Source organism: Gordionus sp. m RMFG-2023, chromosome 2 (assembly GCF_954871325.1).
Source record: "Gordionus sp. m RMFG-2023 chromosome 2, tfGorSpeb1-WG-v2, whole genome shotgun sequence".
Lineage (NCBI taxonomy): Eukaryota > Metazoa > Nematomorpha > Gordioida > Chordodea > Parachordodidae > Gordionus > Gordionus sp. m RMFG-2023.
Window position 1 is genome coordinate 16,941,200 of NC_088776.1, and position 13,721 is coordinate 16,954,920.

General features: G+C 26.1%; 1 protein-coding gene across 2 annotated transcripts in view; it reads right to left on the reverse strand.

Moving 5' to 3' along the window:
* The window catches only part of LOC135925506 (traB domain-containing protein-like), a 29,347-nt gene extending 19,043 nt beyond the window's left edge, over positions 1 to 10,304 (reverse strand). For both annotated transcript variants that reach the window (XM_065460873.1, XM_065460871.1), the window contains exons 1-4: positions 10,120 to 10,304; positions 9,930 to 10,070; positions 9,777 to 9,887; positions 9,599 to 9,738 (exon numbers count right to left, since the gene is read on the reverse strand). In XM_065460873.1, coding sequence (XP_065316945.1) covers positions 9,599 to 9,738; positions 9,777 to 9,887; positions 9,930 to 10,070; positions 10,120 to 10,293 — 566 coding nt within the window. In that variant the 5' untranslated portion in view covers positions 10,294 to 10,304. The remainder of the gene's footprint in view (positions 1 to 9,598; positions 9,739 to 9,776; positions 9,888 to 9,929; positions 10,071 to 10,119) is intronic.
* Positions 10,305 to 13,721: the final 3,417 nt, after the last annotated feature.

Genomic DNA, 13,721 nt, shown 5'->3' on the forward strand with positions numbered 1-13,721 from the left:
GTTATTAAATCCGCTCTAAACCAGCGGTGCGGCGAATGCCGTCTTGGTTTATTTTTGTAGGAATTAAGAATGAAATCGGCGCCGACGGCTAGGGTAGCCGTATTACCCAATACTCTATTATTTACAATACATTGGTGGTTACAACAATATCTACTGGTTGTAGCGATAACAATGATAATGATAACGATATTGATGATCTGGAAATTTCACTATTAGATAGAGAAAAAAAAATTAAATTATCATCTGATAGAAAGGAGCAAAAAATATCCATTGTATCTTTAATAGAAAAGTTCTCGGAAGTTATGAGAATAAATAGAGATGCAAACATTTTAAAATACTGGGAGGAAAATTCTTCAATATATCCAGAATTATATACCTTTTCTAGAATCGTCATGGCTGTACCGGCGACACAAGTACAATAATTTATGTATTATATAAATGACTATCTATTTTAGGTAAGCGTAGAACGTGGATTTTCATCGTTGACTAATTTACGTGGAAATCTGAAGAATGATATTGTTGTAAATGTTAGATTTAATTTGCATAAAGAATTCTTTTGGATTTTGTTGTACTTTATATTTAATTTGCATAAAGAATTCTTTTGGATTTATTATTATAACGCGTGATAAAAATATTATACTTGAATAGTTATGAATATTAGTTATAAGAAGATTGAAAAGAGTATAAAAAGGCCAATTTTTACCATACAAATCATCTTTCATAATTTTAATTTTTTTATATTATTTTAATTTCTTATTTTAATTTCTTATTTTAAATTCTTATTTTAATTTCTTATTTTAATTATGATTATGAAATTAGTATTTATATTAATTAATAAAGTATTAGTAGTTTATTTATACTATTTATCTTATGCTCTAAATTCTCTCAACCCCTACATTTGTGGACCGAAACATTATGTTCTATGGACATATTCAGTCTCCATAACATACTAAAATGTTACATTGGTGTTGGAGAGCGGAGGAGACAGGACCATTACAACAATTCAGTCTAATTAACTCTGAAAAGAGATTCTAAATAAAGGGGGAAGGGGATGTATGAAATGACTATCGACACTAAGACAAAGAATGAGAGCAATAAAACAATGGTATCAATATTAATGGTCGTATTCCGGAAAAGAATAAAATTAGTTGTTTAGCTAAAAAGAATGCGTCACAAGAGATCGTTATACGTACAAGTGATCGATGTAGCTAAAAAAAATTCGTTATAAATTTTTATTAAAGATATACGTTTAACTGTTATTTAAGTTGATAATATTTAGCAAAATATCAGGTTGTTGATTAACCAAAAAATCTTCATAAAGAGAAACGGCTTTCGTCATTATAAAATTTATGCCGCAATCGAGCTCAATTAGAGATCGGATTTTTATTTTTTTGAATCATAAATAAGATTTGAGATCAATTATGCAACATTATTCTAATAATAACAGAAAGAAAAACATGCTTTAGAAATATACATATCAGTTTTCAACAACGGTTGTGTGAAAATTTATAATGTTTAGATTTCATAAGTTCTTCAAAGACGTGGGGTGAAAACCATAGTGATTAGAGTTAATAGGTTGTTCATAAACGTGAGTATGAAAACTTTTATGATTAAATGTCATTGATTTCTCGACAACGTATGTATGAAAAGAGATTTATATATTTCAGCAGTTTTTTTTAAAGACTTGAGTAAAAGAAAGATTTTGATATATATTGTAGAATAGGATTTTTAGATATAAATTTAGTATAGACATGGCTGAAAAGAAGATGAGGATCAATAGCTAAAGGATGAGTACAAGTATATTTTTCAATGAAAATATGGGTCTAGGCTTCATTAAGGGGAAAGGGGTGATAGAATTTGATATATTTTTATAATTTATTATATATATTTTTGTTACGTATTATAAATGTAAGATTTAGTATAATTTACGCCATTTATTAAAGGCAGAATTAGATTAGAGGAGATAAATGTAGACATTAGGATGAAGTTGGTATATTTATATATTTTATTAGTATAATTGTATTAGGTAGTTTATATTTGAGAATAAATATAAAAAGTGATAAAATATTTCAGAAGTTATTTAAATAGATTATTTTAGGTAGAAGTAGATTAGATGTGATTACCCGATATCTCAGCAAGGGCAAACGGTCGTAGAAGACCCGGAAGTCTAAAAGATATAAACGATTACAAGAATTAGAGGCAACAACCAATCGATTACAAGAGAATGATAGGAAACAAGCTACGATAAATTGTAAAAAAGATTAACACAGACTAGCAAAAAACAAGAGAGGAAAAGAAACTGGATGTCATCAATAATCGTTCATCAATCGTGGATAGTGGAAAACAGGCGTGTATCAAGTTCGTCAGTGGCCTACAGAGATAAAAAGCTGATCGTTTCACAGGGTGACAAGCGACAGAAGATAGAATCCAAAAATTTCAAGCGACAATCGGATACAAACGGTCGTTCGAAACTAAGAATACTAGACAAGAGTCAGCCTTCGTTAGAACTTAGAAGACAGCAAAGATTAAGAAGAATAAGTCGAGATCGAAAGAAGATAGATCATTCGCAGAATGTTGGGTCTAATTTAAGTAGGGAGGTGTTGTAAATGTTAGATTTAATTTGCATAAAGAATTCTTTTGGATTTTGTTGTACTTTATATTTAATTTGCATAAAGAATTCTTTTGGATTTATTATTATAACGCGTGATAAAAATATTATATTTGAATAGTTATGAATATTAGTTATAAGAAGATTGAAAAGAGTATAAAAAGGCCAATTTTTACCATACAAATCATCTTTCATAATTATCAACTTTTTTGTATTTTATTTTTTATTTTTATTTTTATTAATCTTTTTTATTATTTTTACTTTTATAATTTTGTTAATTTGATAATGTTATAATTTTGAATAAAGGATGAAATTGATTTCATGATTTCGTCATTCCTAATTATTATAATTTCTTTTTATATATGCCTTACTTTCAACATTCCTAATTATTATTATTTCAATTATATTTAGGTTTTGATTCACAATGATAAATCTCATCATTGTGACAGATATTTTAGAAGATATCATGATTGTGCGATTGAATAAAATATTTAAAATATAAATTATCTCATTTCGAATTATAAATGTGTATATATTGAAATATAATAAAAAATGAATGAAAAAAAGTCTTATTTTGAGTCATTATTTTTATGTTTCCTCTGAACCCGGACCCGAACCCTGGCCCCGGGTCCTTTTTAAATTTATTACCGGACCCAAACCCGGACCCTTTTTTTTGTCGAAGGGTTCACATCCCTGGGTAATGGAATAGAATACATGTTAAAGTAGGTCGAAATGAAAAAATAGGTCTGACTAAGTAGGGAAAAAAAGATCAAGAAAAATTTTTGAATTTCAAAAATAAAATTTATTTTTTAATAATTCAAAACAAACCATATTCAAAAACAAAATTATTTTAAAATATAAAACCAAAAATAAAACCTGTTTGTTTAACCAATCCTATGATATTAATTAAATTTTTTAATCATCTTAAAAACTTATAAACTTAGGCTATATTATATATATTTTCTTTACTCACTAAAAATTTGCATTTCCTTATTCTATTGGGTGCTAAAAGTAACAAAGTTGCCAGATCTCCCGATTTACTTTAGTTTATGCGAAAACATGCCATCTATTAATTTACGCTTTCTCCCAATTTTTAATAATTTATTAAGGTGAATTCCATATCAAATCAACCAAGGTTTCAACCCGACCCCCTTCATTTCTTAAATTTTGTATACTGGTAGTATATACTATAACTAAGTAAAAATGAAATTTTACCTTCCAACACTGTTTACCCGCTGAGATATGGCCTTTTAAAGCGCGGAAAAATGGTACATTTTTGACAAAAGGCACCTCATTTATTTTCAAATATCTCGAGAAATAATTAAGTTAGAAAAATAATTTAAATTTTATTTTGTAGCTTAATAAAAGTTCTTTAAAATTACATAAAAATAAATATGATGGACATTTTATTAATATCGAAAACCGAATGTGTAAAACCGGAAATGGCCACAAAATTTTTTTTCTTTAGATAGATATCACACTGCTTTATATTTGTACAAAATCCTAGACTGGGATGAACATGGGTTTAGGAGTTATCACTCTTTATATTGCTAAAATTGAACAAATTTAACATAAATCATCAAATTTTAATTTAATGAATAGTTATGAAATAATGTTAATTTAAAAATTATGTCTAAATGACAGGCCCTTACTTTTTTTTTATCTTTATCAAAATTTTTAAATTTAAATGTAAAGTTTGAAATAGATATCATCCACGTCAAATGTGGCTGTTACAGAGGAGAGTATTATCTAATGACAACAAAATATTTAAATCTTTAAGTAATGAGTTTTTATAGAAGATTTTAGACTACTTAGTTTAGTTTAATTTTAAAATTTTAAACAATTAATTTAAAATATTATTCTTTATTTATTACTAATGGTCACTTTTTATTTAAATATCTGTTACGGAGATTACCGACATAATAAAATATTTAAATCTTTTAATGAGAATCGACCAAAAAACGAAATTTTCGGCCGACCATCTCAAAAATGAATGAAACTTGGCATGTTAGTTATTTATTTTGTAAATGTTAATAAAATCAAAATTTTAGATTGCTAGCTCAACCAGATCCAAAGATATACGCCTTCAAAGAGAAATTTCTTATTTATTATTAATGTTTTCACTTTTTATTAAATATCTCACTTGAGTAGAGGATATACTTCAAACATATATCCTACTTTTATGGGAACGATGGGAAATAAATTTATCAAAGCTATCAAGATTAGCATAAAAATATTGGAGATTCTAGCAAACAGTGCTTCTTCTTAACGTGAAAGCATTACTGGAACGTTTTTAGTATCAATAAATATTAATTTTATAATATTACATAAATATTTTATTAGATCAAATAAATTCCTTGTCCGCAATTTAAATTGAATAATTATTATGTTTAATAAAGTAATTTCCTAAACTATAAACTTTTTTGAAGGGATGTAGCGCTAAACTAAATCATTTTTTATTAGACGCTTCAAATTGAAAGAATGAGAGTATTTAAATTTTATATGGGCAGCGTGGGTTAAAATTTTTTTTATAAAAATGGGTGAGCGGGTAAAATTTTTTAGAATAATGTGAGGGCAGGCGAGTAAAGAATTTTAGACTAAAGGGCGGGCGGGTATATATTTTTAAAAACTATGGGTGGACGGGTAGGTTAAATTTTCTAAAAAATATTTGCAGCCCTCTAATACAAACATACTTCAAAAACAGCCATTTATGTGATGATAATACTGCAGCAACCGAAACGACATTCATCTATTACATGATAAAACATTCACTTATTTATCTATCTATATATTGCATGATTTGAAGGAAAATCATCCAATTTCTTTATTAATGAATGCATCAAATGGAAATACTAAAACATTCCAAATAAAACTGTGCTATTTTAATAAAAACGCGTTTCAAGTAAACTTCTAAAAAAAATTTCATCCAACTTGGAGAAATAGAAGGATATTGCATATGTTTGTGCAGAGCCTTGAAAATTCTAACCTTTAACTATCAAATGTAACAGTTTTTTGTGCCGATAACGTAAGTGTGAATTTTGAAAAAAAGGCAAAGTGTAATTGCTAAATTATTAGTTTTAATAAATACATTATCCCCATTGGTTGCTTGTGAAATAACACAATACAGGAAGAAAGGTTTCATTATCAGCTAGAAATAATTACTACAAAATGTTATGCCGAATTTAAAAGATCCTCAAACAGGGTGTCTGTTTAAAAAAATATTATGGACTCTCAAGATATCTAATGGTCCAAACTTCTACGAATTGCTCAAACAAAATGGCTATCATTAATAGCGGCTCTCTAAAGACTATAAAAATAATTAAGGTATTATATCTTATTATCTCAAAAAAATTTATTTTCAAATTATTTTTTGAAAATATATTGGCCAAGGCTTATTTAATATAGGGACGACCTTAAACACTGGTTAAAAATTGCAATCCGAAACAATTGCAGTGGAGACTTTTTCAAAATAAATTAGTTAAAACTTTATAAGCCCAAGTAGCTTTTATGTTGATTGTTAAACAAATTCTTATAAATGTGTTGATCATGATAAAATAACATCATTTCAGAATGAAACTAATAAATTCGGTTCCATGTCAATTCAGCGAAACTTTTATCGCGAATGAATTTTATAGAGAAACTTCTACTGCGAATCCACATTAGTGATTACTTTTCTGCGAAGACAATATCGTGAATTCTTTATAGCGAAACTCTTATCGCGAAACCTTTAAAGCGAATACATCACGGCAAAACTTTTATCGCGAAACCTTTAAAGCGAATACATCACGGCAAAACTTTTATCGCGAATCAATAATCGCGAAAATTTTATAGCGAAGTCATTATCGCGAAACCCAAATCGCGAAGACTATATAGGGAAAACCATTTCGCAAAATATTGCGAAGATATTATAGCGAATTTAATATCAAGAGGTCAATATCGCGATAATTGTTTAGTATTGCTAATTAGACGAGGAAATCGACTAAATTAGTCGATGGCTAAAGTTGATCCATTTAGTCGGTTTAGTTGACTTATAGTCGACTAAATTTAATTTAAGAGCCGAACTTGCATCACTGTATAATCAGTGCAAAAATTAAATTGTAAACATAATATATTGAATCTATTATATTTTTTGAAAAATTTTTGCTACGGTGGTGAGGGGAGCGGGATTTCTCCCCTCGCTGACTACGCGCTCTTTAAAAAAACGTTATATCAGTTAGATCTAAAGTCTATAAAATCTGTCTAGATTTAAAATCGATAAATTATATTTTTATTAAAATTTATTTTGCTGTTTATAACTTTAACATGTCTAGAGTTTAAAAATTATTTAATCCGCCCACTCGTCCGTTTTATAAAATTATTTTACTCTCCCGCATCTTAGATGGCAAGCGTGAGCTTAAAACTCGCTCGTTTCAGCAAAATAATTCAAAAAAGCTTAAAAATAAAGATTCTGACAATTGTCACTTTCTGTACATCTTCATTGAAATTTTAATTTTACACTTTTTATTTTTACTCATTTGCTTCAAAAATGATCAAAAGTTTAAAAATAACGATTATAAACATTGTCATTTTTCTATGGTACATCTTCCCTATTAACATGTTTGAAATATATGTTTTTACCTATTTGCTTCAATAATGATTATGACAATTGTCACTTTTTTATAATTCATCTTCCTTAAAATCGCAATTTAAATGTTTAAGATTTGTTTTTTATTTATTTGCGTCAAAAATATTTAAAAAATAAAGATTACATGACAATTGTTACTTTCTATGGCTCATCTTCAATGAAATCTCAATTTAACATGTTTACAATTATATTTTTACTCCGACAATAAAGTGATGCAACTTTTCTGTGAAATAATAGTTCAAAATTTAATAGGAATCTTAATCTAATATTGAGACGCAGCTTAAATAGTTTGCTAAACTTTTCATACATTAATTCTATAGTTTAAACCAATATGTAATGTTCTTAAGTTAGTGCCACAGCATATATTATTATTTTTCCTTTAATTATTCAGAATTAAAATAAAATAATTTTTACAGAATTCCCAAAAGATGATTTTGCTAAGTAAAAATTTTAATTTTCTCATAGAATTTCTTAAAAAATGTACTATATTGCTCAGAAATATTTACTATTTATTTTATTTAAGCGTATAAGCATGTTTTCTTAAGTTTCCAAATTAATCATTATTCTGTGTCTTAATAATAAGATAATTCTGAGAAAATTTTAAAAAAATCACAGCAAAATCTTCTATAATTTTTAAAAATAATCTGAGAAAATCAGCAAAAATTCTTAGCTTTTACTATTTTTTACCTTGATTGGAAAAATTTCTAAGTATTTCAAAATATTTGTTCAAACTTACTTTCACATTTTAAAAATTTATGTTGGAGGGGGGGAGGTGAATTTATTGGGATAAAAACCTTAACCAAATATCTCCTGCATACTTACAACCATGTGGGAGAAGAACCCAGAAAGATATTGGTTAATTTATTTCTTATCATAAAGGTTACATGCTTACTTAATAGACAATATGTACAAAAGATCCATAAAATATTTCGCATTTATGATTTAAGGTAATTTTGTGAGTAAATTAATATTCAATATGTTGTTTTTCTTTATATAAATGCATTCGCAATATATTTATTGTTTCGCGGTAATGCGCTCGCGATAATGACTTCGCGCAAAAACATTCGCGGTAAAAAATTCGCTGTAAAGAAAAGTTTCGCTAAAATGTATTCGCGGATAAGGTTTCGCAGAAATAAACTCGCGATATTGTCTTCGCTATAAAATTCTTTGGTGGTAAATGACATTCGCGATAAAAGTTTCGGGAAAAAGTGTTTTGAGATAAGTTTCGCTGAATTGACCTGATATGAATAAATTCATCAAACAATCATTTCGCATTTTGAAAAAAATATGAATATACAAATAATAAATGGGAAAATCTAATATTAAGCTCAATAATAAATTTAAATTCAAGGAACTTGAATAAATAATAACCAGTTTTAATATAATTGATTAAATGAATTGTTTATGAATTTAGCTTTAAATACATTTATAGAATAAAATAATATGTAAAATTTTGCTTTTGAAAAGTGTGGATTTTTTTCAAATAACATTGTGCCAAATTTGAAAAAATATGCAATATTATATTGTAGTTACTAGAGATCTGCAAATGTAGGCTGATCCATAGCCCCGACAGGTCGGACCTTGGAATTTTTTTATATATCTAAATTGATCTATTTATGTTGAATTTTTTAAATAAAATAAATATTTGATTTTAATTTTTTTAAAAATATAGGATTAGGGCAGGGGGGCCAGCAAAACTTTTTTAAAAAAATTTTGGGCTGGGCCAGGCTTGAAAAATTAGGCCAATTCAAATCACTAGTAGTTACCATATTAAAATGCTGATTCAGAGTGCATATTTAGTTGAGTGAAAAATTTCTGGAAAAAAAATGCAATTGGTTGATCAGCTTTAGAAGTGAAATTAATAATCAAACATAAATCTGGCCACATCAATTCCAATATATGTTTTGTGATTAAATCAAAATTTTAACAAAAAAATTACAATAAATATTTCTTTCAAAAAAAAAATTGAAGAGGGGATATATTTAGAATATATTTTGAGCCCACATCGTATTTAGCCAATGCTATACTTATAAAACAAAATTATTCATTATTAAACATATTATGTTAGTTAATATGCTGCTATAAGAAAAAATAGGTTATGAGAATTTCAGTTTTATATGATCAATAGTTAATTATCTGAGCATCCAGTATTATATAGAAAACTAAAAATAAACCTTATTTTAATAATCATTTATTTATGCATATAAAAAATAATAAAGTAAATAACCTTATTATTATTGTTTTAGCAAATTATTCAATTATTTATAAATTTAATAATATAATAAAATTATTTGAAATAAAATTTTGATATGATCAATTAAAACTGTTCATACTATGAAATATTTTAAACAAGCTTCTATATAAACCTTATTGATTCATTGCTAAAAAGTAAGCACCATACAAATTTCATTTTATTCCATAGTGAAAGTGATGAAATAGCTCTTTTTAAAGTTATATTAATTGGCCTATCACCCAAAACAAGTTTACATCCTGGTATTTTTAAAGCCTAAAAATATTAAGATTGAAATTATAAGTAAAAAAAACTTCTTTGTATGCAGTTCTAAACTCCCCACCTGGTGCCATTCCTAACTGTTTTGTTATTTGAGCAGATATTGATAATAGTAATATATGTACAACACCTTGCATAGCACCATACTATAAAATAATGCTAAAGAAGTTTATAATTAAATTTAATACCTGCTTTATAGATGTTTTAAGAGTGGATAAATTAATTTCTTTTGCTTGCTTTAGCAAAGTATTTTCATCTAATTGCATGATTAATGATCTACTAGGGCATAATTCAACCAAAACTATATCTGGTTGTGTAATCTGTATGGTCTGTGAAAATAAATTTATCTAATAGCTTAATTTATTGTGTAAATATCACTTTTAAGACATCTTCTTCACTAGCTTTACTAAAATGAGCAGTACCTACTAAATAAACTTCGCTTCCATGATCAGTTTTAAATTTAGTAACTGTTTTCGGCAATACTGGATCAACAGATCTTTTTTTTGATCTTGCTAACCATTGATCGTGATCGAAAGAATATACCGATACCATAAAAGAATATAACTGATTTATGCTTTTTATCACATGGCCTGCGACAGTTTACTGACAGATATCAGATACACTGTATCAGATATAGTAATCCTGAGAAAAAGGTACCCCACTTTATTTCCCTTTTTAAAATTATAATAAATTTTTTGAATACAGAATTTATTAGTCAAAAATTTAAAAAAGTAATAATGTCAATATTCGCCATATCCAAGATTTTTCTAATTGAGAATTTTGAGAGAGGGGGAAGGGTTATATTTGTATTTAGATAACGTGTTTTATCAATATTTTAAACTTTTTTTTTCGTGAAATGGAAGGTTTAGCATTTAACCCAGATTTTACTGGTGATATTTAACATATTTCTCATTACCCATTAACATATTTCTCATTTTTCTAAATTAATTTAATTTCAATTTCTTTATTTAAAATGGAAGGTTTAGCATTTAACCCAGATCTTACTGGTGATATTAAACATATTTCTCATTACCCATTAAAATATTTCTCATTTTTACTAAATTAATTTAATTTCAATTTCTTTATTTAAAATACATTCTTCATATAATATATCACAATATATGTTTCTTGATAATATATTTTTATCAATTTTGTAATAATCCAACAAAAATATCGAATCCAAATTTTTGAGTACAATAATATATATATATATATAAATCTCTTCCAATTTTAACTCTTTTTAATATATTTTTTTTTTTCCATTCAATCAACAAAAAGAAAATCATAAAATAATATAATATATGTTTTTTTTTAAATTAATATCTATTATTTTTCTAAAATACAAATTATTTAATTGATTGACATTTATCAATAATTATTTAAAACTACTATTTTAAATATATGTGAAATATACGTCAATTTTTAATTAATGACTATAATTGACTAGCTAATAATCCGTCAAAAATGACGGGGTTGAGGGGTAATTAATTAGTTTGTGTATATGGTACTAAATATGCTTTATATTAAAATTTAGGAGAAAAAGAGGTAAAATTGTTGCAATATAACCCGTGAGTAATAAGGGTATTAGAAATATCAAAATTTAAATTTGCGATAGGAATCATATTGGGCAAAATTAAAAATAGAGATGCTTCAAAATTTTTGAATTTTAAAAATGGGCTAGACATTGTCTTCAAAATTTTGTTTTGCAGACACAGCTGGCAGAAAATTTGATGGAGGCAAACCCATCTACCCATACCCACCTAAAAAAAATCCTGCGACCTTCGGCCGCGAAATTTACAGACCTACGATGGTATAGTGATTTTATTTAAAAAATCTTATCTGCCACCATTTATAACCTTACAACATAATTCTATTTACAATCTTTCAAGCCTATTTAGGGAAAAAAAATTTAAAAATTTTTAAGTGATAATGAACTTTTATTTAAATAATGCAATCTTTTCATAATTTGGTATTCACTTTATTTTCATAAAATATATATAAGTGAATTAAATGAGATAACATATTAATATTTCTATGAAAAAGATCTAAAATATTGTAAAAAATATAAGACGAATAAATTTAAAGAGGTATATTTAGCTTGATTCCACATAATTAAAAACATGTATTGTAAATAGAGCTATTATATAAAATATTAGAATAAAATGAATTATAGTATATTTTGCATTGAAATTATAAAATTTTAAATTAAATATACATTATTTAAAAGCCTATATATTCGCTGTGAAAAAGATACATTAATTATTTTATTAATAATTTGGATAACCTTATTGATGTTAAAGCAAATTGTGTTATAATATCATCAATTGTAAATTTTTCAAAAACATCAATTTCGCTGGATATTAACAGTAAATTTTCTAAAAATGGGTCCGAAATTTTATTCCGCATTCGAGTTTTGTTAATTTTTACTTTACTCATGGCTCTTTCGGCTGAACAGGAAGTTGTAGGAAGGGTTAATAAATATTTATATAATAAATTTAAATTTGAATAAGAATTAAATTGATTTAAATGTCGGTATGGTAATATAAAAGAAAATTTTATCCATTTTTCTATTTTGGTCATGATTTCGCTGTTGATATTTTCTTTGGTAATTTGATCGTTTGCAATACCTTTAATTATATACAATTACAAATAAAATATCAATAAATTACTTTCATCAATATATAACGCGTCATTCTTTTTAACTTTTAAAAGATCTTCGCAAAAAATGATTGATTGAGACTCCAAATATAAAAAGCGAAAATCATTATATTCATCAACAATGTTTTGGACATCCAATTGATAAGTATTACAAATTTCGGATATTTGCCATCCTTCTATTTTTTCATTATCCATAATTCCAGCGGGAGTAAAAATGGATATCTGTGATAAAAAATTTAAACAATCATAATTAAATCGATCATTTAGGTGATTAATTATTGCATTTAGAACAGGGAAAAATATTTCCGTTCTATATATCTATAATAATAAATAATAATTTAAATTTTTTTAATTTATTCAACTTGTTTTTTTTTGTTCAACATAATTATTGAATTCTGTTTGATCCAATTTGAATATTGATTTCATATTATACAAATCAGTTATTACATTATTCTTTTTCAAAAAACTATTAGATAAGGAATGTAATTTTAAAAATATATTGTTTCCATTAGCTATATTTTAAAATTATTTATAGAAATAGTAACTAATATTAACCTTTTAGTTTTTGTAATTTATTTTTTGTATGTTGTATTAATTTGGTTACCAAAGCCAAATCATTACCAACTGCCTGCATTTCAATACAAGCCTCATGTGTACATTTCAATATTTCTTTCAAAATAAATAGACTTAATATAAAATTTTCATCTTTAATTCTTGATAATAACCCATCGGCAATGGAAGAGGTGCTTGGGTCATTAGAATCTTTTAATTCAACTAATGATGCTAAAATATGTTCATAAACATCTAAAAAGATTTCTACAGATTTGTAGGATCAGCGTCTACATGGCCGGGGGGGGGGGTGTAGGAGACAAATGCCTCCAAAATATATTAGCATTTTTGGGGGTAGGTATCGATTTGAAGGGGTTGATATTAATTTTTTGGGAGTAGGCATTATTTTTTTGGGGGTAGGTATTGATTTTTGGTGGGTAATTTTTGATTTGAATTATAATCTTTATTAATCCATTAATTGATACGATTATTATGGTTATCGTTTGATTTTCTGAAAAATGTCAATTAAAGTAAAGATATTTGTCAATTAATAAATAATATAAATTTTCTTTGTCAACGATTTTCATTTAGCATTTTATCAAGTTAATATTTACACATTTCCTATTTGGTACTTTTCTTAGAGGTTAATATATTTATATTATGTTTTTTAATAAATTTATAGATTTTAGCAGGATAAATTTTAGGTAATTTTTTGAGTCATGCATAAAAACATATATCAGCAAGCAAAGAATAATAAAAAACATAATATGTAA